This window comes from Antedon mediterranea, chromosome 6 (assembly GCF_964355755.1).
Source record: "Antedon mediterranea chromosome 6, ecAntMedi1.1, whole genome shotgun sequence".
In the NCBI taxonomy this organism is placed as follows: Eukaryota; Metazoa; Echinodermata; class Crinoidea; order Comatulida; family Antedonidae; genus Antedon; species Antedon mediterranea.
Window position 1 is genome coordinate 4,206,436 of NC_092675.1, and position 26,268 is coordinate 4,232,703.

At 30.7% G+C, this 26,268-nt stretch overlaps 1 protein-coding gene across 3 annotated transcripts in view; it reads left to right on the top strand.

The window, feature by feature from the left end:
• Positions 1-18,303, top strand: part of LOC140050948 (nipped-B-like protein A) — a 37,017-nt gene extending 18,714 nt beyond the window's left edge. For all 3 annotated transcript variants that reach the window (XM_072095961.1, XM_072095963.1, XM_072095962.1), the window contains 17 exons: positions 283-435; positions 934-1,042; positions 1,387-1,526; positions 2,186-2,420; positions 2,790-2,938; positions 3,309-3,576; positions 4,190-4,244; positions 4,841-4,976; positions 5,592-5,699; positions 6,157-6,357; positions 7,121-7,267; positions 9,647-9,809; positions 10,549-10,663; positions 12,046-12,220; positions 12,657-12,902; positions 14,669-14,773; positions 16,787-18,303. In XM_072095961.1, the coding sequence (XP_071952062.1) occupies positions 283-435; positions 934-1,042; positions 1,387-1,526; positions 2,186-2,420; positions 2,790-2,938; positions 3,309-3,576; positions 4,190-4,244; positions 4,841-4,976; positions 5,592-5,699; positions 6,157-6,357; positions 7,121-7,267; positions 9,647-9,809; positions 10,549-10,663; positions 12,046-12,220; positions 12,657-12,902; positions 14,669-14,773; positions 16,787-16,861 (2,580 nt within the window). In that variant the 3' untranslated portion in view covers positions 16,862-18,303. The remainder of the gene's footprint in view (positions 1-282; positions 436-933; positions 1,043-1,386; positions 1,527-2,185; positions 2,421-2,789; positions 2,939-3,308; positions 3,577-4,189; positions 4,245-4,840; positions 4,977-5,591; positions 5,700-6,156; positions 6,358-7,120; positions 7,268-9,646; positions 9,810-10,548; positions 10,664-12,045; positions 12,221-12,656; positions 12,903-14,668; positions 14,774-16,786) is intronic.
• Positions 18,304-26,268: the final 7,965 nt, after the last annotated feature.

The window sequence follows — 26,268 nt, forward strand, 5'->3', positions numbered from 1 at the left end:
TGGTAGAATTAAAAAATGTCTGAAAATGTATTTGTTTATTTAAAGCTCAGGTACAGGCATGAATTTTAAATATAATATTTGGTTAATTGTACATAAATCAAATATTTGTAACAGAAATCGAGACGAAAAAACATGAATTTCCCTTAATATGGTCAAATACAAAATTTGGCAAAATTCTTCCATAAAAATCAGGAAGACTTTTTTTCAGTAGTTAGGTAGTTAACCTAATGTAATAACATGTCTGGTGGAGTGGAGTCTAATCTTACGATATTTTCTTTTCAGAAATTAGTAAATGAAACATTCCAAACAATGTGGTTTACGCCACTTCCTGTATCAGAAGCCGACAAGCTCTTAAAAAGGGCGCACAACATTATAGAAGTCGTCGCTGCTTGTAAAGATACAGGCTACGATTGGTTAGAACAACTGCTTTATAATGTAAGACACAATATTTTGACTTTATGAGAGAAATTTTGAATATAATAAAACTAAATTTTTGAAAACATTTGTTTATAACACTGTCACACCTACTGTTTTAAAGTGAAATTTTATTCAATTACTTTGCTGCTTCTGTCTTAAATCGAATGTCCAAGGCTCATTAAAATTATCCGGCATTCTGGATTTGACTGAAGAAGAAATCAAAATGCTCAATCAAAACTTACTACTAATAATTATGCAGTAATTATGCCTGAAATCTATACTCTAATCTATTACCTTAAAAATCTGTTTTTATTAAATGTGTTTTTTAGTTATTGAATCTATACACCAATCTATTACCTTACAAATCTGTTTTTATTAAATGTGGTTTTTAGTTATGGAATCTATACACCAATCTATTACCATAATAATCTGTTTTTATTAATGGTTTTTTAGTTATTGAATCTATACACTAATCTATTACTTTAATCTGTTTTTTTTTAAATTGTTTTTTTTTAGTTATTGAAAGATGAGGAAGAACAAAAGTCTAAACCAGTACAGAAAGCATGTGTCCAAATTGTTGATTGTTTAGTTGAACATGTATTAAGACTAGAAGAAAAGGCAATAGGTAAGAACATTTAAGCTCTGTCTACACTATCAAACTAGTTGGACAAACAAAATGCATTGGGGCCAAATATGGTAGTGATATGCCCAAATATGGTAGTGATATGACATCATTATGTCCAAATATGGGCACATCACATATTTTTGATAGTGTAGACAGAGCTTTGTATATTTAAATGAAGAATTCTTCTTATGGATGGTTGTATGTATCAATCATAACAATAATCAATACCATTTAGTTTACCCTTGTGGCTTTAAAGTAGAAACAGTGGAAGTTATAAATATGAGATGATGTTATTTTGTACATTTTTGAACTAAATATGTTTTATTTTATATTTATTTTTACAGAAATCTCTGCTGAGGGTAAAGTAAGCAGTCTTCAACTAGTTTCATGTTTACAGACCCTCTACCTCTTCAGTAAAGTTAAGCCCGAGTTAATGGTAGCCCACTCCACAACATTGCAGCCCTACCTCAGCACCAAATGCAGTGTAAGTGATATATTGTCCCCTTGAAAATATGATGAATAATTTTAATGTTGTTGTTGTTGTTTCACTTTACAAATTTAGTTTGATAATAAAATTAGCTACCTGATTAAACCATAATTTCAAGGGGAAAAAAGTCCACCGAAAACACAATGTTTTAATGCCATCAAAGTCAATGTGTTTATGGTTAAAATCAATTTGATTTTGAGGTGATTGAAAATAAAGAATGTGCCTGTTCAATGTTTAATTTTGTTTATCTATATATATTAATGTCATCTTAAACTCCAGTGACCGTATTCACCAATCATACTTAAGTGAGATGTTTCCCTTAAATATTATTATTTCACTTAACTCGACAAATATTCATTAATTCATTCAATTGGTTGATTCAATTTTCAATAAATGTTCTCCATACATAAAATAATAATTATATAAACACGCACGATAATAACCAATAAAAAACATAGTATGTGTAGAAGGAAACCTATATCAGCTTTAAACTTTATGCCTAGGCTCCCAGAAAAAAATAATATTCACTTAGATACTTTCCCTTAGCCCAAGTGTGAATGGTGAATACGGCAACTGGATCTCAATTTCACAGTTTTGCTACTGTAATTACTACTAATTCTTGTCATTTAATCTAATAATACTAATTCTGTTTATAGACTCAAGGTGACTTTCTTGTTGTGCATAACGTTGCACGCATACTGGAGTTAGTGGTTCCCCTTATGGACCATCCAAGTGAGATGTTCTTATCTAGCCTAGAAGAAGACATGATGAAGTTGATTATTAGGCATGGACAGATGGTGCTACAGAGCTGTGTCAGCTGCCTTGCTGCAGTTGTCAATGATGTTACACATAACTACAAACTTGTGCGAGATTGCTTCCAAAATATATACTGTAAGTCTATCTTATTTGCTGTCATTATAAATTAAAATGCTCTATTTAATTCAATGCTTTAGTAATATGATGAAAAAATTGTTTTTGCTCTTATTGCTTAATCATTTAAATGCAGATCTTTCTAACCTATCTGGCCCAAATTTAAACATCCTAATGAGCAAAATGGTTTTTTTTTGTGTGGCAGATTTAAGGCTAGTTTTTCACTAACCTACCCAGGCACAAATTGAAATAGGATGGTTAACCTGGAGTAATTTTTACTATATATTCAATATATATATATACAACACGAAGTCACAATAAGCAAATTAACAGTGTCATCGACACATTTAAAAGCACTATAGATGAATTATTATTATTACTTTTCAATAGGTATCTTAACAAAATATAAAAAGGAGTATGAGGAATTCCCAGACAACCCTGCCTTAGTAAGGGGAAGGCCTCGCTTACTCCGAGCTCTATTCACTGTTGGCCTATTCTGTAAACACTTCAATTTTGATGAAACAAAAACAGTAGGAAAGGTAAGATACTTCAATTGCTTTGCATAAATATTTATTTTTTATATAAAGCTCTGTCTACACTATCAAACTTTGTGACAAAAAAAATGTGATGTGCCCATATATAAACATGATGTCATATCACTACCATATTTTGACACATCACACTTTTTGTCAAACTAGTTTGATAGTGTAGACAGAGCTTTAAGATTATGCCATTTACAGTACACATCAAATTGATTACAAAAAGCACACCTACAGTACCCTTGAATTTGTTGAGGAGTGCCATTTGTAGCTCAGTTTTTCAAACTAATTTGATAGTGGAGACAGAGCTTTATAAAGCAGCTTTTTTTTAAATACCGTCCTTAAAAGTGTATTTTATTTGTTGTTTCAGGTGCCAGTTAGTAAACGTGTCTTCGACACACTATATTTTTTCTGTAACCGAGAAGATGAAGAGATTAGACTGAATGCTTTAACAGGCCTTGGGTTTCTGTGCAATAGACATGCTGAATTCATGTTAGATACCCCTGTCAAAACACTCTACTGGAAATTTTTAGAAAGTGCGGACAACGGCTCGCGGCGTTTACTTTGTCAGGTGCTTAAAAACTTACAAAATTATTTATCAGAAGAGGATGATAAGATGAGGAAGGCTGACGCTGAATGTAAGCATGAAATATATTTTGTATTTGTATCAGATTTATGAATGATTCTAAGAAGGCTTTGAAACTAAACGATGCACTAAATTGATACTTTACCTACAGATATGTTTAGTTTAAAATCGTAATTAAAAATGACTAGACCCCACACACTAGGGCTTGCCCACATTTTTTAAAATTTTGTATAGCATAGCAACAGGTTTTTGACTTTTTGACAACATTTCTCAGTTCACTGGTATAAATTACATTTGATCATAATAATAGTTTATTACAACTCCAAATACAATCATAGGTCAAAAGCGTTCCATTATAGAGTGGTAACATGAATGATGCATACATCCGTAAATTTTAAACTGCGACCTCTATGCAGTAATTCCCAGGTTGCAGCTTAAAACGCTGAGCGTAAAACATGTGATCTTATTCATTTGCTTTCACAGTATTTAATTATTGATTAGTTCCAGCCCTGTTTGCATCACTTTGCTGTTGACTTGTTGACCCTCTAGTTAAATAATACCTCTATAGTATTGATTCAGTTAAATTGACTCAATAATTTAAAGTATGGTAATTTAATGAATTGAAAGTGTAAACATAATAAATAATTGTATTTTAATGTTTGCAGGGAAGAAGTCTGGACAGAAAGAAGATCTGAAGGAAATGGGTGACGTACAATCAGGGTAAGAAACGCATTAGATATCATTTTCATCAGTGGCGTTTTATTTCATATCAAGTTACACAATTGCTTCAGAGTATGAATATATTAACCTATTAATGTATTAGTGTTTTATGCATAGCGTAATAAAGAATGTGAATTAAGCATTCAGGGTACGAAAAGAAAATGTAATTATCATATGGTTGTTAAATAGCTTGAAATGTATTGATTAAAATGATTATTTGTGTTTTTCATTGTATGTAATTATATGACATACATATTTTAAAAAATCTTTTGCATTGAGAACAACACACTTATAGGAGGGTGGGCTATAAAATAAAATGTATGCAAATAAATAACACCACGCACTATTCAGAATATTCAGAATTCAATATATTGTGTGCATGAATCTCCAACTCTTCCAAACTATTTTTGTAGGGCCAAAATTTAAAAAAATATTTGACACACCAAAAATTCTGTAAAACCAGAGACATTAGGCTAGCCCAAGGGTGTACAGTGTTGAGAGAAGTGACCATATTATAGTAAGGCGACACAAATTGAGTTCTTACACCCACGACTTAAATTATATTAATTATATTAAAATATATTTTTTCTTCACAGAATGAGTAGTTCAGTAATGCAAATGTTCTTAAAACATGTAATGGAGATGATGCTGCACAGGCAGTCAGTAATACGTATGTCTGCATTACAAGTAGTGGTACTCACATTAAAACAAGGCCTTGTACATCCAGTCCAGGTATGTATGACCTTTTACAAATACCTCACACCGTTTATATGGTTGATTTGTGCAAATATTTACCAGTAAAGATTTGGGCTTGCACTTTGCTGGTAAATTGGAATGTCAGACACATTGCTTAAACCCACTCTAGATTTGTGGCATCGAAAATGACATGCCTCATTATTTTATGGAATGGAATGTTACAGTTGTTGATCTAAAATGTTTAAACATATGCTTCTGGAATTAGATCAAAATGTAGTTTCTTTTTAATTACATAAACTTATAAATAAGGTTCCGTGATCTTTAACATTTGATACAGAAGTCAGAGGATAGCCTATAAAGAGGACAGTAGCACTCATTATCAAGGCACACAGATATTACATTTTTAAAAAGGACACTTATTTCAGATCTAATTTCTACTATCTTAATTTAATAGCTTAAATTTGTTGAATATTTTTCAACAGTACACTCATATTTTATTTATTCTGTATTGTACTTCATCCTCACCGTACAGTGACCATATGTCACCATTAACAGGGCTTATAGACATAAAATATAATTGAATCCTATAGTGCTTGTAACAATATTTTAATATAGGCATTAAGAATGGTTATTTTTTATATACTTGCATAGTGTGTGCCATATTTGGTATGTGCTGGTAGTGATTCTGAGGCTTCTATACGTATCAAGGCAGACCAACAGCTATCAGATATTGACAGTCGCTATCCAGGCTTTATCCATGTAAGTATGCTTTTAGATTAATTGTAAACTAAAGGTAATAGTATTTTATTCTGGTTCTCAAGCTTAACTAACGGACCCACAGCAGCCAGCAATGCTGTACATACCAGATCAGAACACCGGGAGACTATACTCTATTTGAATAATTTACCACCTTCTTTAACATACACTATATATGAAATAGTACATGCAAATCTATTCTCAAAATAGTGTTTTACCAATTATACTTGGTAAAAAAGATCTGAAAATGCATTTCTTTTTAATTTATTTATTCAATTTTCTGTCATATACAATATAAAGAAGACAAAACAAATATAAAAGGCAAGGAAAGACCAAATACCTATGCTAGTTGGTCAACCCAGAACAGAGCACGGAAATAAACAAAAATAAACATATGTTTGGTTACCTTTTTTAAAAATTACATCCACGATTTATGATATTCCATTAATTTTATTATTAGATGAAAGCTATAGCTGGTATTAGGACAGCACTTAGGCTACAAAAGTTATTGAATGGTCATCGGAAGGAGCCACTGAGGGGCATGCGGGTACAAGAGAATGTGGTTAGCCTTTGTACGCATCTTTACTCCATGATTAGGAGCCATCGGCAACATAGAAGAGCCTTGTTACTATCATTATTACATCTCTATGATGAAAGTGCAGTAAGTTTTGTTCCCGTTATTTTGTATTTTTATTGCATACTTCAGTATATCAACATATCTGTATATAAATGTTTACATCAAACCATTCATGAATACATGTATGACATTTCGAATTGTTTTCAACAAATCTTTATCAAAAGGATTTACATTGGAGAATACAATTGACATTAATATCTAAGCATAGTTCACAACTGTGATCATACCCTACCAAAAGAAAATAATTCAATCCTTCTTTCAATCCAATCTTTATTGTTAATCTTTCATTGTAAAACCCTTCTATAATCAATTCAGTTGTGTAGTATTATGTTGTGCAAAGGCCCATTGAAAACTAAGAATTGAACAGTTTTAAAGTTTCATTCTATTTGTTTGTTTCTTATCTATTATATATATATTTACTATATATAATTGACAATTTTAATTTTAAATATATAACGTGGTAAAAACATAACAATTGGTTGTTTCTCAAATTTTGATAACATTATATCTTTAAAAGGAAGAATCACGACATTTGATTATCTTAAACACTGTCCAAAATACACATTTTTCAAGCCTGGTTAGAAAGATGAATTTGTGCCGCATGAGGGCTGGGCTCTACGTCATCATGGGGTGGGCTGCGGGGTGTGGCATGGGAAATTTGATACGTCCGCGTGGTGTATGTGTCCTTTCGCTTTTTAGCATCCATCCGGAGTAGACGTGTTTAAAGATTTTTTGTCCAAAAAAACATATGTTCATTTTAAATATTTATTTATTTATTTTTCTTCAGAAAACGGATTTGGAAACGTTAGTGTTTGTTGCTGACAACCTATCATACTTTCCATATCAAACGCAAGATGAACCACTATTTATTATGCACCATATAGAACTCATAGTCTCCGTGTCGGGCGGAAATCTACTACAGTCTTTCAAAGAGGTAATGACATTGTTTTTAATACCGATGATAAATTGTTATTATCCCCTTGATTAAAATATTAATTATATTATAACCATGTTTAGGTTTAAAAGGTGAATGTACTTACTATATTTTAAGGAGTGTCTGTATACCATTACTTTTTATTGCAATTTAAAATCATAAATTGAAGTAAGCATAATAATATTAAAATATGTATATCGTTCTTCTACAATAAAAATAATATTATTTTACTATAGATAAAAGCTCTTAAATGATTGAATTCTAGTATTCATATTTATATTAGATATCTTCAAATGATTGGAAGTAAAGGAAAATGTTGTGTGTTGTTTAGATTAACAAAATAATTAAATGGATTCCAATCACAAACTGTGGGCCTTAAGGGACCAATTAAATAGGTGTTAACCCCACATTCTCCCCCTTCTCCGCTGAATTCCAAAATACCATAAAGATTCCTCACAGGGGCTAAAATATAATCTCTATTCTCAATTGTATCATAAATCTATTGGCTAGTTCCAGTTTGTATTGGGTATAGCATCTCATGTGACAATATGCCTAATGAAATAGACACAGATACATTATTTACAGGAGAAGATTGTAAATTGTATCAACATGATTGATGGCTTGAGCCACTCTTAAAACATACGGCATTCTATATATTATTATACAGATATTAACTGCTTAGAGGTTAAATATAAGATTTGACATCCCCGAGGGAATGATATTAAGTTCGAGGGAATATATATTTCCCGAAGCGCCAGCTGAGGGAAATATATATTCCCCGAGAACTTAATATCATTCCCTCGGGGATGTCAAATCTTATATTTAACCGATATAAAAGGCAATATCTGTTATATTATATAGCCAAGAACAAGTCTGCTGGGTTGGGTGAAGCTAGGCTAGGCCTCCTATAGTATTTGTATTATATTTAAAACAAGCCTGCCTAGACACCTTACCTTGCGAAGAATAATATACAGATAATTACTAATTAATGATTCCTTGGCAATAAAATATTCACTTAGGCCTAGGTCGTTTAAATTAACAGAAGAATTTCCATCAAGAAGCTTATTAATAATAATATTATAATCAGGTAGGCCGAATAAACAATTCGTCTTCTTCTCAATCTTCGAGGAGCCGAATCACCGGATGTTCAGCGCGTACTAGTTACTAGGTTACTACCGTGAGTATTGACCAATCACAAACGGTGTTTCATCACATTTAGGGTGGACTTATAACAAATGAGGGCGCTATGTATGCATAGCTTAAATAGTTTAGAAGATTAATTTCTTCAAGCAAATTCCGTGGCCCAGCGGATGAAACGTTGTCTTGCGATGGAGTGACAATTCCACCCGAGTTCAAGGTCGAGTAGATGACTTTTGTTTATTTATCGGCAAACTCGAGTGTTGCACACGAAAATTACACAGTCAATATCATCGTACTCGAGAATTTATATGATTAATGACAGGGGACACGATTATTACGCGAAAATTACACAGTCAATATCATCGTTCTCGAGGATATATACGATTTACGATCCTCACAGCGGTAGTCATGTGATGCAGTTTCAACCAATCACGTTCGCGTATTTACATAGGCTATGTAATATAACAAATTAATTAGTCCTATTACATATCAAATATCACTGTAGACTGAACTTTATTTTACACATGTACATTTCAGCTATGTTCATTTTTTCACCTTTAATTTAAAAATGTCTACACTGTCAAACTATTTTGACAAAAAAAAGTGTTATGTTCCCAAATTTGTTTGTGATATGCCCAAATACGGAAGTGATATGACATCATCTTGTCCATATATGGGCACATCACTTTTTTTTGGTCAAACTAGTTTGATAGTGTAGACAGAGCTTTAAATGTCAATCTCACACCAGTCCACACATATTGCACTACTGATCTTTCCAGTGTTTTTAACATTTGCATGTAAGTGCCCTCTTTTGTAAGAGTATTAGGTTTATAATGTTTGGACATTGTGAATTGATGGGTAATAAAACATTTTAAATGTATTTTCACTTAATAAATCAGTGTCAAAATATGTGTTAATTGTTTAGCACAACACTGGTATGATGGCATTTGATTTATAGGTCACGTGGTTTTTTTTTTCATTTAAAACTAAACGAAATTTCCTTTAACTTACACCAAAGTACGGAATAATATATTATTACAGAATAATTTATTAAGTAATTTGCTTTTTACTACCATGTTCTATTTACCTGATAAACATTTTGAAGTGAAGAACCATAAACCATGTTTAGATGAGCTTTGAGATTCTTATGATAATTCAATAATAATGATAATAATAATAATATGTGAATGCGTAACTTAATTATTAACTAAAAATTGTATTATTATTTGTATTTGTCAGGTTTTTTACCCACCCCCAGTCAAAGCTTCCTCCCCGCCACAACCAGCATCTCCATCTTTAAATACAGAACCCAAGTCACCAAAGTCGCCCCCATTACCAAAGGTACAACCTTTACGTGACTATTACGAAGAAGATGGCGAGGAAGATGTAGACGTACTAATAGGTAACAATTATTGCAGCCTAGTCTATACTTTAAGCTCTGTCTACGCTATCAAACTAGTTTTAATGCCTAAATATGGTAGTGATATGCTCATATATGGTAGTGATATGACATCATATCCATATGTGGGCACATCAAATTTGTTTGTCACATCAAGTTTGATAGATTAGACAGATCTTTAGAATTATAGATTATGAATATAAAGTATTGCTGTGGGAATAAGAAAACATAAAAATATATTTTATGCAAAAGAATTTTGTGTGGATATATTGAAAGCATGGCATGAATTTTTTATTATCGACCATTGATCTTAAGTTATAATACTATAAATTGTAACTAATTTTAAAAGATATTAAGTTGTATTAATTACTATACGCAGCTTCAATTTAATTTCATTTACTAAACTTAAAAAAATATATATTTATGAATTTGTGTGGATTCTTGTATTACTATTATCCACCATTGATCTTAATTTTTAATACAGTAAATAAAGTAACTAGGCCTTATGTTAATAGATATTAAGTTGTACTGTATAACTATACTCTGCTTTAATTTAATTTCTTTTTAACATTTACTAAACTTTAAAAGATGAAATTGTTCAATATAAATAACTATGTTTATCAATTTGTGTGGAATAATTTGTTATTATCCACCGTTGATCTCAATTTATAATAATAAATAAACAGTAAATTTAAAGTAATATAAACGACTAAATTGAAATCTTTAATGTTTCATTTTTTAGAACACATTCCTGAAGATCCAATGGCGTTAATAGAATGCTGCCAAACAGCTCAAGGTATCATCTTGCTATTGGTACTAAAGCAACATCTTAAAGATCTGTTTGGTTTCAGGGATAAGTAAGTATTATTAACATTAAAGATGTATTGTCCCCAAAAAAAACATTAAAAGTAAATCAAATCAGACTTTGAATATATTTTGTAGTTTTAATAAAGTTAACCACTTCAGATGGAAAAAAAAACGGAAAAAATAAATGTTTTAACTTATAAGATGACAAAATAAATAGTTAAATTCAACCAAAAACTTATTGGCTGGCAGCCAATTTGACTATGTTTTGCTTTAAATTACAGTTTTTTAGGATAAACATTTTTTTTTTCGATCCAAATTGTTGTCAAAGTGGATAACAAAGTGGTGACATTAAAATGGCATATTTAACAAAAAATATTTTTTCAGGGGGACAATATATCTTTAATAATCTGTAACATTTCTAGTTAACCTGTTATATCAGTGTGTTATATGGGTAACTATAAATAAATAATTCATTTCATAGTATTATGTTATCATGTAAATTATTCAATCTCTATGAATCAGCTTTGTAGTTCATTTGATTTTATTCATGAGTTGAGGTTGTAATTGTAAATGCGTAGGCCTCCATTTATAAGTGCTAAAAACAATTTACTTTTATCTGAATCATTTCAACTGTGTAATGTACCCTAAATAAGATGAAACCTTATTTGATTTTATAACACAAATTGTTAATATCATTTAAAGTTAAAGGTTAAACGAAATACTATTTCACAATGTTAATACTTAACAGATAAAAAACCCCAAGATATGCAATATGGAAATAGGAGTTGTCTTAGCTTTCATAATTTATTCATGTTTGGCCAATGTATATATTAATAGTAACTTACACCTTAGCATGTGTTGAGGGATTCCATAAACTAATTTATTGCAGATGATAGTGTAAGTTATGTCTGATATTGATGACTGCCATAGATAGTGTTCATGATGAATGCACATGTCATCTGATTAATGCCTTTTCAATTAACCTTATGAACCCAAATCATATATTTTGAGATATAAAAAAGTTTAGAAATGAGTGAAATACACTTTCATTACCATATTTACCGCTAGACTGTATTAAATTTATCTTAATCCTACTTTTGCAAAATAGAATTGCTTTTATATCTCACCATAGATTAACAGGTTTAAATGGTTAGTAAATTTGTATATTTTTCCCATATTCATGATGCAGTTATTAAAAGCCGATGAGTTAACAGAACCATTCAAAGCTTCTATCAAGATTTTTTATTTTTTTATTAAATGACATATACTATATTTTAAATTATTGCCACCCACCATTTTTATCATTTAACATTATATTTATTTTGTTGCTAAAGACTAGAAATAATTGATATTTCCAGTATATGTCACTGGACAGTTTGAAGTATCTCTGTTGCCTAAATTAATATATCTTTCTTCATAACTTTCTTTCCAGCACAATACACCGGTATTCACCTACAGAATCGGCCAAAGTTTATGATAAATCGTTGACACGAAAGAGTGGTATTGTTTTTAATCCAATTCGAGCCCTTGAAATCCTCAAGTTGGGTATTCCGAAATTACCATTGAGTGAACAGGCTAAGAAAGACTTCGTAGAAGAGTACCTTGATGTAAGTATGAGATTGTTATGTTTTGTTGATGTCGGTTAAATTTCACTTTTTGGTCAATTATACTCTAATTGTTCTCAATTTACACAATCAATCAATTGTTTAATTTGTAAATAATCAAATATACCAATACCAGACTCTCTGAAGTCTATCTCTCCAAAAAGTTCCAAATGGTCTAAATTCAATTTTTACCACTAAAACACATCAGCATACCAGAAAGTCTATAAAAGCAGACATATTAGACCAGCCTAAAGGTGTCCGATGTTGAGAGAGTATAGCACCTTTTCATCATGCCCATGGCACTGCCAAAAAACATCAGAACAGGTGATTTTTAAGTAGTGTCTTGAAGCTGTCCAATGATGACAACTATTTAGTTTCAATTCTAAGTTGTCACGTTGTTATTAGTGGTTTCTAATAACCCAATGTTTTGTTATCATAGTTTAAGCAGCTAATGGAATTGGTCGATCCAGATGAGGATGAAGAGGAAGAAGAGGAGCGACCAGCATCAAAACAAGACAAGACACCACCCGCCGCTGTAGCAAACCAAACAGCGGAAACAAAGGTTGAAGGTGCTAGTGATGCAGAGGTAGTAGAAGTGGCTGTAGTAGGGGCAACAGACACAGCATCAAGGGATGATGTAACAAGCACACATGGGCCTAGGACACCAGTCTCTGCAAATGAGCAGGTATGCTTTGGTTGCCTAGTCATTTCTATAAACAGGAATTTTCTAGAACCACATAAATGTTTATGCAGCTATTTTGGTTGCGGCTATTTTTTGAGTCTAGGTCTATGCTAGAGGCTTCCTTAAATTGTACATATCAAAATGATCTCCCCTATCATTCTTTAAACCGATTTTTGGCTGATGATTTCGATTCGCGCGAACAATTAATCACCTAGTGTAAAATAGTTTAGTTGTTCTTTATCTTAATTTGATCAGCTTTTCCTTAAATAAGTGACTGTATATTTAAGTATTTGGGTAGTATTTTAACTTTACTTTAACATAACCTTACGCCTATCATTGTATACGGTAATCTATTTTTTTTTCATTTGTCTTACATGATGGAATGTATATATAAAAACATAAATCTTTGCATTGAAATTACAAATTATAATTTATTTCTCACTATATAACTTCACATTAGCTCTAAGTTTGCACATGAATGACTTTATTTTCCTGAAAAAAATGTCCAAAACACAATGTCAACATAAATAAGTGGAGTCGTGGCTTAGTGGTTAAGATGCTCTGCTTCAGATCATAGAGTCCTGGGTGCAAATCTAAGATATGACAAAATCTTTTAATAATACTTTGTAAGCTGTTTATGTAGAGCATCATGTGTATCTGTTTGTTTTGTAAACAGGCTTGTCACCTCTGGACAGAAGTACAATGTACTTAATACCCATCTTCAATTTGTCTATAATTAATATAATAACAATCAAATATATCATGTATTCATATTTAAATATCATAGATTATTTCTAAGAATCTATATTGCTCAAGTCAAGTTCAGTAAACAAAAGTTGTGATCTCGTTTTACCAATTTCAAATTTGTGTTGAAAAATCAATAAAAACAAAATTGCCAATCATTTTTGTAATTGTTAGTTTTTAGGGAAAAAACAGAAAGTTTAAAATTACTTAGGAAAATAAAGTTAAATTATTATTTTCTTTTAGATATAAAATAATTTATTCATTAGCAAATGTCGTAAATGTTAATTACTTTTAGATTGGTATTATGCTAATTAAAATTGAGATAGCACACATCACAACTAGAGTAGATTCTTTACACTATTCTATCACGTTGATAAAATTACATTATAGAAAAATCAATAATTACTTTATAGTATCAATTTACTGTCTGTGTTCATCCTGAAGATGTAGTCATCTGCTATTATCATTATAACATTACATGCCATGTACATACAAAAGAGGAAGAGGCGTGATTGCCACCAGAAAGTGCCTTCTTCAATGCATATCAATACACACACTGAAGCAAATTATTCACAAATTACTGTTTTACAGGCTTTTGTTTATTTTTATTTAATATTTTCAGACTTACTGGGCACACCTAACAGTATTATATTATTCACCGATACAGTTGTCTTTATCAATTTGTACAGGCTTTTATTTATTTATTTTTATTTGATATTTTCAGACTTACTGGGTCACACCTATTAACACTATTATGTTATTCACAAATACAGTTGTCTTTATCAATTTGTACAAGCTTTTTTTTATTTAATATTTTCAGACTTACTGGGTCACACCTATTAACACAGTTTATTATATTATTCCGAAATACAGTTGTTATTATCAATTTCTACAGGCTTTTATTTTTTTATTATTTAATATTTTCAGATTTACTGGGGCACACCTACATTATTATATTATTCACAAATACGGTTGTCTTTATCAATTTGTACACGTTTTTATTTAAATTTCTATGGTATTTTCAGTCTTATACATCAAGATCAAGGAGTGGCAAACGAGTAAGAAGTACGTCAAAGACACCAAAACCAGTCAAGAAACCTGCCAACAAACCCAAGAAACGAAGAAAGAGAATATCCTTTATTTACTTACTAAACACTTTCTCTTTGGCACACACCTTTTCAAGGGACACTTTCCTGTGAAAGGGATAACATATTTTAGTGCTATGGGCAACTACTATACCCACTATACCCCTATTAAAGGGACACTTTCTTGTGAAAGGGATAACATATTTTAGTGCTATGGACAACTACTATACTCACTATACCCCTATTAAAGGGACACTTTCTTGTGAAAGGGATAACATATTTTAGTGCTATGGGCAACTACTATACCCACTATACCCCTATTAAAGGGACACTTTCCTGTGAAAGGGATAACATATTTTAGTGCTATGGACAACTACTATACTCACTATACCCCTATTAAAGGGACACTTTCTTGTGAAAGGGACAATATATGTTTTAGTGCTATGGGCAACTACTATACCCACTATACCCCTATTAAAGGGACACTTTCTTGTGAAAGGGATAACATATTTTAGTGCTATGGGCAACTACTATACCCACTATACCCCTATTAAAGGGACACTTTCTTGTGAAAGGGATAACATATTTTAGTGCTATGGGCAACTACTATACCCACTATACCCCTATTAAAGGGACACTTTCTTGTGAAAGGGACAATATATGTTTTAGTGCTATGGACAACTACTATACCCACTATACCCCTATTAAAGGGACACTTTCTTGTGAAAGGGACAATATATGTTTTAGTGCTATGGGCAACTACTATACCCACTATACCCCTATTAAAGGGACACTTTCTTGTGAAAGGGACAATATATGTTTTAGTGCTATGGGCAACTACTATACTCACTATACCCCTATTAAAGGGACACTTTCTTGTGAAAGGGACAATATATGTTTTAGTGCTATGGGCAACTACTATACTCGCTATACCCCTATTAAAGGGACACTTTCTTGTGAAAGGGACAATATATGTTTTAGTGCTATGGGCAACTACTATACCCTATACCCACTATACCCATATTAAGGAGACATTTTGTACAGTGTCGTCTTAATAGGATTAACCAGAGAAACACTGAAAATATTTTCTAAATTTATGTTAGCATTTACCTCAGATATACCTTGCTGAATTTTTTTTTTTTTGGTTAAATAATAGGAATGAAAGAATAGGAAATTAGCATATTTACACCACTAACACAAGCCACAAGTGATAGAGTTACAAGTTCATAGCACATAATAAGTACAATTACATTTGACCGTTTGATTACGTAAAATATTTCTCTATTAACAAGTTACCTGATATTGAACATACAGTTTCCTGAATATGTATAATTTATATTTAATGATATTTGATAATTGCTGTTTCTAATTCCCAAGAGTACATCATTAACACAAAGTAATACATTGCATTGACCATTTAATTACATGAAGTTATTAACATATTTTCCTTTAACAAGTAACCTGATATTAAACATACACTTTCCTAAATCTATAATTTATTGATAATTACATGCTGGTAGCACTGCTTACAGATATGATTAACACGTAAAACAAATTTGTCAAAATTATACGTGATTAGAAAGAATTTGAATCCAATGCCTTCATTTTGTCACTGATGTAATAGACAAACTTATGTCTTCATTTAATCAGTAAAATGAACTAGAAACATTTCGTACTTCTTCATGAAGTTATGCACTTTCAATTGTATCATTTATCCAAGTTGCGTCATACCTTATGAGTACCATGACGCACTTGTGCGTCAAAAATGTGACTTACCTCTAGGTGACCCATGACACATCCATTTTGTCGCACTTTGACCATGTTGTTTATGATATGGTGGGTGGTAAAGTGACGGACATTGACACGCCATTGTTCATTGATGTGACTTACCATCTAGGTTTTTTGCCGCACCCCTGAGTCAGTAATTATTTGTAAATGACGTACCTCTCCCAGGGGTCGTATCGTGGGTCATACAATTGACAAGTGCATTGGTGGCAATATAATGTTGTTATTTTATGATTGGATTAAATTCAAGCATTATTCCTTAACTTTTCATACTATTCTTATGAGGAGAGTGAAGAAGAAGAGGATGACGAAGACGATGAATCAGATGATCCAGATTTCATGGCATAAACAAGCGAGATCATGAAAGGACAAAAGTCAGAGGTTATGACATGCCAACCAAGTGAAAATCATCCCATGCTCTAATATGTAACAGACCATTGCAAGTCACCAAGAAATTTTTATCTTGATGCCTAAATATGTAGCCTGGTTATCGTGATGCCTGGATATGTAGCTTGGCTATCTAGATGCCTAGATATGTAGCCTGGCTATCTTGATGCCTAGATATGTAGCTTGGCTTTCTTGATGCCTAGATATGTAGCTTGGCTATCTTGATGCCTAGATCTGTAGCTTGGCTATCTAGATGCCTAGATATGTAGCTTGTCTATCTTGATGCCTGGATATGTAGCTTGGCTATCTTGATGCCTGGATATGTAGCTTGGCTATCTTGGTGCCTAGATATGTAGCTTGGCTATCTTGATGCCTAGATATGTAGCTTGGCTATCTTGGTGCCTAGATATGTAGCTTGGCTATCTTGGTGCCTAGATATGTAGCTTGGCTATCTTGATGCCTAGATATGTAGCTTGGCTATCTTGATGCCTAGATATGTAGCTTGGCTATCTTGATGCCTAGATACTTGACTTCAATGGCTTCAGATGTCATGTGGATGTCTTGAGGCAACGATGTAGATGCCCAATTGATACCAGCACAGAAATGTAGGTGCAAAATTCCTTAAAATTGTATAATCAACATTATGTTGTGAGGTATGCTTTGTATCTATTTAATGAGCAATAATGTTAAACTGAGCAACATGAATGTTAACTGGTACAGCCACTAATACTCTTCATGTATAAGAAAGTTAAATGGATGGAGTGTCCAAAGAATGTTTTCTCTCCTGAATTATATTATTATTTATAAACTGCCTTAAAGTTAAGTTCTATACAAGTAATGAAAGTGATATATTTGTATGTTTTAATAACACATTTTTCATCACAAATTTTAAAAACTAATTTATTTCATTTTACTTCTTTAGCTTCTTTATTTTATTGTTCATATTAATGATACCTCTGTTGCTCATTAATAATATCAGAATTACTGTACACATAATAGATATTTTTCAGGTCTTTCAATTAATTAAAATATTATCAAATACAAAACATTTCTAGAATAAAATTGTTCTAGAGTAAACCTTTATTAAATTTATCAGCCGCATTCCTGAATAAACGGGCAAAATTCAGGCCTACCGTGTTGAACAAAACATTTTGACTGTGCAATAGTGCCTTCATCAATAAAATCAGAAAAAATAATATGACATATGATATAAAATCAACCAATCAAATGGTGACGATACACTTTGTATCTTTATCAACATGCCATGTTGATGATATTAAGTATCCCCACCTACCACTTGTAAGAATATTAAGAAATAATCTTTCCTTCTAATTCAAGTTAATCAACATCTGTCTCAATAATTTCCATCATTTTTCATTTTCTATCAACAGTTTCATTTACAAATTGACTGTTCACTTCATTGTTTCCCTTTTCTAAATAAACATTATTTAATTTAGTTTAATAACTATTAACATACTCATAATACTCATTATCTTCTGATAGTGTTTCTCCTGATTTTTAGTTACCTATTTTGGTAACTTTGTCCATAATATCACTCATCTTTTGGTAGCATTTCTCCTGATGTTTTCCATGAAAACTGTGTTTTCTCTATTAGTTTCCATAGTTTCTTTCTTCCATACTCTTTCTCACAAAGGCTTTTCTAAAAGAAAGGAAAAAACCGTTACTTAGTCAATTTTTATGCGTAGATAACGGTTAGCTAAGCAGTGGATTTTCAAGGTTATTGTGTAAGATGATTAGGATGTGATACTGTGATCTGAATTTGCAAACTTATTATTACTTACTACTTATTATTTTAACCATTCAGGAAGATTTGAATTTAAGTGTGAACTTATACCTTGATGCCAGTAGCAATCTTACTTAATATGTTTTTCTCTATCACTATTTCCATTTATTCTATAAAAAAAATATTTCCAAACAACATCCTTTTTATGTTTCCCGATTTTCCATCAGTGAGATTGAAAATACATTCTGCAATAGATAATTTGGTTTTTTAAAATAAAAACAAAATATAGGGAATGTGTTTTTCTTATATTAAATTATTAAAGTATATATTGCACAGGAATTAACTGATTTACCACTACAAACATTATTTAATAATTAATTTATATAATAATTATATTTGTATAAATAAATGATTGTGATATACACATAAGGGTGTTCATACATATCACAGTTTAGTCGTTTCTCACTTGCGCCACAGCTAGGGATTCGCACACTCATCATCTAAATTTCCAATACCGTATCTAGTTACACGACAGATAGACAAAATCTATTACGTGACTCTATGTTAATATTCTGCTTGCATTAGCAATCTGTATGTATACATAACATAGCTGTTCTAATGTGTAAAAATACTAATAGCTGTAGCTGATTGTATTCGGTATTTCTATTTTATCAATTTATTTTGAAATATTAAAATATCAAAATTCTTCATTTCATCAAAAAATTGCTTTTAGATATGTACAGGATGATTAAATTTGAATTGTATTTATATTAAAACATTTTTGAAATATTGTTTCATTTTCATAAATATGGAATTCTAATTTTCACAAGAATGATCTGGATTACATACTGTGTAATTTACATTGAATTGCAATCTGTCAGAATGCATAGAAATGATCACATCATCACTAAAATGATATAAATAAATAATAGTGATATATATATAATGCTGTTGAAACAATGATATCAAATTTGTATATTTTTTGACGAAAACCGACAATTGAAAAAAAAATTGATTTACTTCACTTTGCAAAAACATTACAATAGGACATTGTTACATGATAATTGAATAATATCGAAATTTACGGTAATCGTATCGTTTTTAATGTGTGTTCACATTTCATTTGATCGTATCGTATTAGAATATAAAGCATGAAATAGCAATACTATGTGTTTACTTTGTGTTCACATTAAATTTTCCTAATCCTGGTTGATTTACACAAGATAGTTGATATAAATCTCTTGAATTTGTTTCAAGATCCCAATGCTATTCAATTCCAATTTTCATGTACATACTTTAATGCCGTTGAAGCAATTGAAAGCCATGTCACATCACATGGATTTACTTGCAAGCACATTAAAATATACCTAATCAGCATTTACCTTTAAAATGTACTGAAATATTCCAAAATAACATTTTCTTTTCATGTAGTAATATTATGGATTTCAATATTTGTTTAAAAAAGATGAACTTATAGGTATTAATTTGAGCATGCCTGAATAATCTACATAATGGTTACTAAATTTGATAGTGTAATGATATAAATTCCAAAGCTTAGAATAGAATGAAACAATTAAATCCTACAATGCTTAATATTCATAACATATCCCTTGTTAATTACATATTTAATTAGTAATAGTACTGGGCTAATTATTCTCCATATCAATAAAATAGCATCTATGAATGAACTATTTAAAAAATGTAATCTAATCCAAGTTAATTAATTACCACTGATTTGGCCTTGTTTTCTTCAGATTTATATTGCTTCCTGCTTTTCACTTTAAAGGAATAAATTTGTTAACATTTTTTACAAACTTGGACATCAAGCACTTTGGTTCCACTGTGTTTTTTTGATAATCATTAGCTTGTTTTTATTTTAAAATTTTTCTTCTGTGTTGCCCTTACCGCTTACTGTTTTTGGCAATCCCGTTCCACCTCATCAAAGTTAATCATCATGATGGCATTTCATAAAATCTACAGCTACTGATTACAATAATGTAATTAGCTAGGGTTGAAATTATACTAAATATTGGTCTGACGTTTGTAAATAGGATGATGCAGTGCACCAGATGTACTATAAAGAACCAGTGCTATACAGATGTCACATCAACTTACTTATAAGCTTGGTTCTCACTAGGATGTAACTGATGTACAACACATGTAATTTGACCAATCACAGGCAATAGATCATCCTAACTATCACTTGTGATTGGTCAAATTATTTGCATTGCGTGTACATCCTACTTCCTAGTGGAAACCAAGCTTAAAGTCTATGATTAAAGTAATTTTCATTGCAAAATGATTGTGTCACTGTGTATGCCAAACCAGTACATTTTGGTTCTTAAGCTCTGTCCACACTATCAAACTTTATGTGAAAAAACATTTGATGTGCCCATATATAGACATGATGGTCACTGTGTATGCCAAACCAGTACATTTTGGTTCTTAAGCTCTGTCTACACTATCAAACTTTATGTGAAAAAACATTTGATGTGCCCATATATAGACATGATGGTCACTGTGTATGCCAAACCAGTACATTTTGGTTCCTAAGCTCTGTCTACACTATCAAAATTTATGCGACAAAAACATGTGGTGTGCCCATATATAGACATGATGATGTCATACCACTACCATATTTGGGCACATCACACTAGTTTGTTAGTGTAGACAGAGCTTTACGTGTAACCAATTTTAGCAATTTGACCACCAAAATTTTAAATCCAGATTAAATTATATCAAGTTAGCGATATCAGTTTATACGATGTGTCTCAGCTGTACAAAGATATATTTGTATTCCCTGTAATATGAATCACAGTTAGTTTATTTAAGGAAATTGATATGGTCTTTCTGATTGACTGCATCAATTATGATTTCAAATTGATATGGTCACTCTGAATTGACCATATCAATTATTCTCAATTTGTTAGTTAGCAAGATTGATCTTTTACTTAGTCACCCAGAATTCAAAACACAGACTGATGGATCAATACGTACTACTACTTACAACTTATTTTGAAATGTATGTTGACTGTTTCAGTCAATGTAATTAAGTGTACCCTATACACACCCTGTGATCCAATCACACCTAACCCTTACATTTGATTTTGTATGAGTTTATTACCCCAATATTACTTTCCAAACATGAACCCATAGTCTTAACTAATTAGCTTTTTAAATCCTTAAAATGCTTTGCATTCTTGATAAAGTAAGCTGCGACAAAAATTTCATATCTGAGACATGGTACAGTTATATTTTAATATTACATTGTATAGCAATAGTATTAAGAGCCTATAGTGTTGGTAGCTAATTTATTATTTTCAATCTTTTATACACATTTCAATAAATTTCCATCAGTCAAAATTTAATTAAAAATCTTCTAATTATAGTACCCTTGTAATCTTGATGGAACAAATACCCAGCTAGCCTACTGCGAAATGTCAATACTGATGTTTTGTTTGTTTTTTTATTAATGAGACCCTTACTATTAATATGTCTTCGTAAACAATAACATTTCCAATACACGTTTCCCATCAATTCCCATCAATAAAAAAATGTAATTAATATACTAGCTAATATAGTACATAATAATCTTGCCGAGCCACTATCAAAGGCAACTTCATGATGTAGTGTTTGTTTTTAATAGAGCAATGTATAGAGACCTTTATTTAGAACTTATGTGTCCCTTTAAATAGAACATTGTCAATGTATCTATGATATTAGAAACTGCGTAAAATGTCTTGTCAAGCTACTATCAAAGGCAACTTCATGATGTACATTGAACTTATGTGTCCCTTTAAATAGAACATTGTCAATATATCTATGATATTAGAAACTATTGCAATCTGTGTCAAATTTCTTCAGCAACTGTTCTGTTTGTTTTATCCAATTATTATCTCTTGTGTTTATCTTATGGAATCCTCATTGATCATCTTCTGATAACTCGTTGAAATTATCTTTATAAACTGCAGGGATGCAATTTCGGCGGAACTGACGCATTAGATCACATTGTACCTACGGATATCAATTATTGATGTCTTGTAACAAAATTGAATGAGATGAACTTTTTATGTTCTAGATGAAACATGTTTAACTTGATCTGCACAATAATCCTTGATTCTGATTTTTAAAGCAATTGTCTTTAACCTGAATCGGTCTTTGCAGAGTTCTGATTTATTTTTTTTAGAAGAACTCTTTTTAGTTATTTCTGTTGAATAATTTCAATTACAAGCTTTTTCCTGTTATCGACCTAGATCTGTTTGTCTTTCTCACTTGTTTAGTTGTAGGATGATTGGATATAGTAACTGTTATCAAAACCATCGTAGCTACATTTTGAAATTTAATTTTAAAGTTTTGTTTATTAAACCTCATGGTATTAGGTTTTGAACATTTTCATTTCTGATTCCTTTTTTATGTTTCTTAATCACCCAGGCCTACCGTTGCCACTTATTTATTTCCTCTCTCATTATCACCTGCTTTTTCATCTGAACCCTATAACAATATACACACATCCAAATTATAAGTATTCTTATCTAGCGTTATTTTCTCCAATTACTAACAAAGATAAAATCAAGATTATATTTTACTTTAAAGACTGAATTTTACTTATTTTGCACTCAAGTAATATTACTACCTCGTTTTATTAACTTTATTCATTTTGGATTAATTTACAATTTAACGTTATTATCTAACATATTACAAATGAAACATTTTCCAACGTGAATCATTTTCTATCGCACCCGTTAATTCAAACTAAACGTGTTACTGTAATTCAATATTTGCTTTATTTACTAATGCATATTGTATAATGTAAATTGGATTTTGCACATATTTTTTTCCAGGATAGATAACTGTTATTTATAAACTTCAGCAACAGAGGTGTCAAAATAATATTTTACAGGCATAAAAATCTATAATAGAAAATTAATTATTTTAAGCCATTCTTTTTCGATTGTTGTATAATGTTACTATAATAACTACATTTGTATGATATTATTTATCTTGAGAAAAACTATAAAACTCTTACACTCTTATACACATTCTACAGAATTCTATCACACACACACACAGCTTTTAAAAGAATGTTTGTCAGTTTTATCCAGCATATAAATAGAAAAGATATCCATTGGCATATAGAGAATGATTGGTATAGAAGAATTTGGTATAGAATGATAAGTTTAAATACTGCGTTTATATAAGCAAGACATACTAATTTATTCATAAATAATTCAACTGGACAGTCAATAATGCTACCTGTTGTGAAAGGAATAGATAAAATAGATTAAACAAATTAGAAATGATGTACATGTCTTTGTCCAATTAAAGGTAATATTTGAAAATGGATTGGCATTACATCTGGGAGAACAATTATCTAAGGGCACTATATTTTTGTGTAAATTATTTGAATTCAGTAAATTATTGAGGGCAGACTATTGAGCAGTAAATAATACAAATATATATTTGTAATTAATTTAAATAATAGTTAATTATATTGTTGGATATTATTACCATAGTGGTGCAGGTTTAAGCCCAGCTTGGGATAAAAAAAAAACCACCGCAAACATACAAAATGGTCAATGTCTACTACACTACATTTTTGTTTATCAAATATAAGCCTACCCCAATTTAGGCTTTTTTCCGAGACGGTCTCGTACTATTTCAAACAATATATTTATTGAAACTTTCAATGCCTTTACTGAGGCTGAGAGTGAGTTTTAAACAGTTTAATACCAATGTTATATAAATTCACGTTTTATATATAAAAAAATATAAATGTTTATTTCTTTTAATACCATTAAAATGCATATCAGAATGTTTTAATATGTTATTTTTTTTGTTATTCAAAATCCAAATGTTTGTTTTAGTAGTAGTACATCTTTTAAACAAGATATTTATTCTTTAAAAAAAAAAATAATTTCAGCTTCAGCATGTTGTTATTTTCAGTGACTTCGTCCTGAGTACCATATTCTTATTGGGTCATAAACTCTTATTTGTCTGTGCATAATTATTTTAAGGTTTTATTACGTATTTTATTCATTTATTCATTTGCTATTAATTAGAAATACTTGTGTATGTATGATTCACTTATTTTAAAAAATTGTAATTGCTATACTGTGGCATTTCATTTGATAGAGTATGAATGAGTGAGGAAGAAAGAGTGAGTGTAAACAGTTTAATACCACCCAGGATAATAAAATGTATATAATGTATAAAAAAACTGTTGATAAAATTAGTTGACTAGAAAGTATAGACATAGTAAAATTCTTTGTATTTAGATGATATAAATTCACTATAAAAGTGAATATTCTTTTTTGTATAATTCTCTGTTTGTATAAATATGTACAATTTTACGTTGTACACGTAAGTTAATGTGGTTTTTGGAATTGCAAACAATATAGGTCGTTTCCACTGTAAATACGTTTGTATAAAAGACAAAAATACAAACAAAATACGAGCCGTGAGGCAGTTTAAAAGGTTATTAAAAATGTTTGTTTACCTTTAATATTTGATTTATTGTTTGTATCTTTTTTTATAATTTTTATTTACGCACATATCCTTTTTAGGCCATAATTATCCCATGACACTAGGCCTATATGATGATGATGATATGGTACTATACGTGCACATATAGCAATATTAGTGTATATTAATTGGATTTCAAAAAGGTCCAAATTTACTATAGTACAGAGATTTTCTCAAAAAATATTTTTATTTTTCGACATAAAGTGGTCCCATAACACTATAAGATGATGATATGGTACTATACGTGCACATATAGCAATATTAGTGTATATTAATTGGATTTCAAAAAGGTCCAAATTTGGGTAATTTTGCAAAAATTCCTGTACTCGACTCAACTCCACTTTTATTTCAGACAATTGTCCATATGGTATAATACATTACAAAGAAAACAGCAAAAATAATATTAGTATTTAATGTAATATTAGTACCGGGATTTTCTAGAAAAATTACCAAATTTTGACCTTTTTATTTTTTGACATAAAGTGGTCCCATAACACTATAATATATAATGATATGGTACTATACGTGCACATATAGCAATATTAGTGCATATTAATTGGATTTCAAAAAGGTCGAAATTTCGGTGATTTGCAAAAAATCCCTGTTCTATAGTACAGGGATTTTATCGAAAAATGATAAAACTTTGACCTTTTTATTTTTCGGAATAAAGTGGTCCAGTGACACACTATATGATGATGATATGGTACTATTCATGCACATATAGCAATATTAGAAAAATAAAAAAAAAATAAATAAATAAAGTTATTGCATAATAAACATGCGCAGAGACAAATAATGGGTTCTGCGCATGTCAATTGTGCTATAGTAACCAATTTAGACATAAATGGTTACTATAGCATAATAAACATGCGCAGAGTCGAATAATGGGTTCTGCGCATGTCAATTGTGCTATACAGTGTTTTATCGAAAAATAAAAAGGTCGAAAATTGGCCATTTTTTTGAAAAAATCCCTGTACTATAGTACAGGAAAATTTTTGAAAAATGGCCGATTTTCGACCCATTTATTTTTTGACATAAATGGTTACTATTGCATAATAAACATGCGCGGAGACAAATAATGGGTTCTGCGCATGTCAATTGT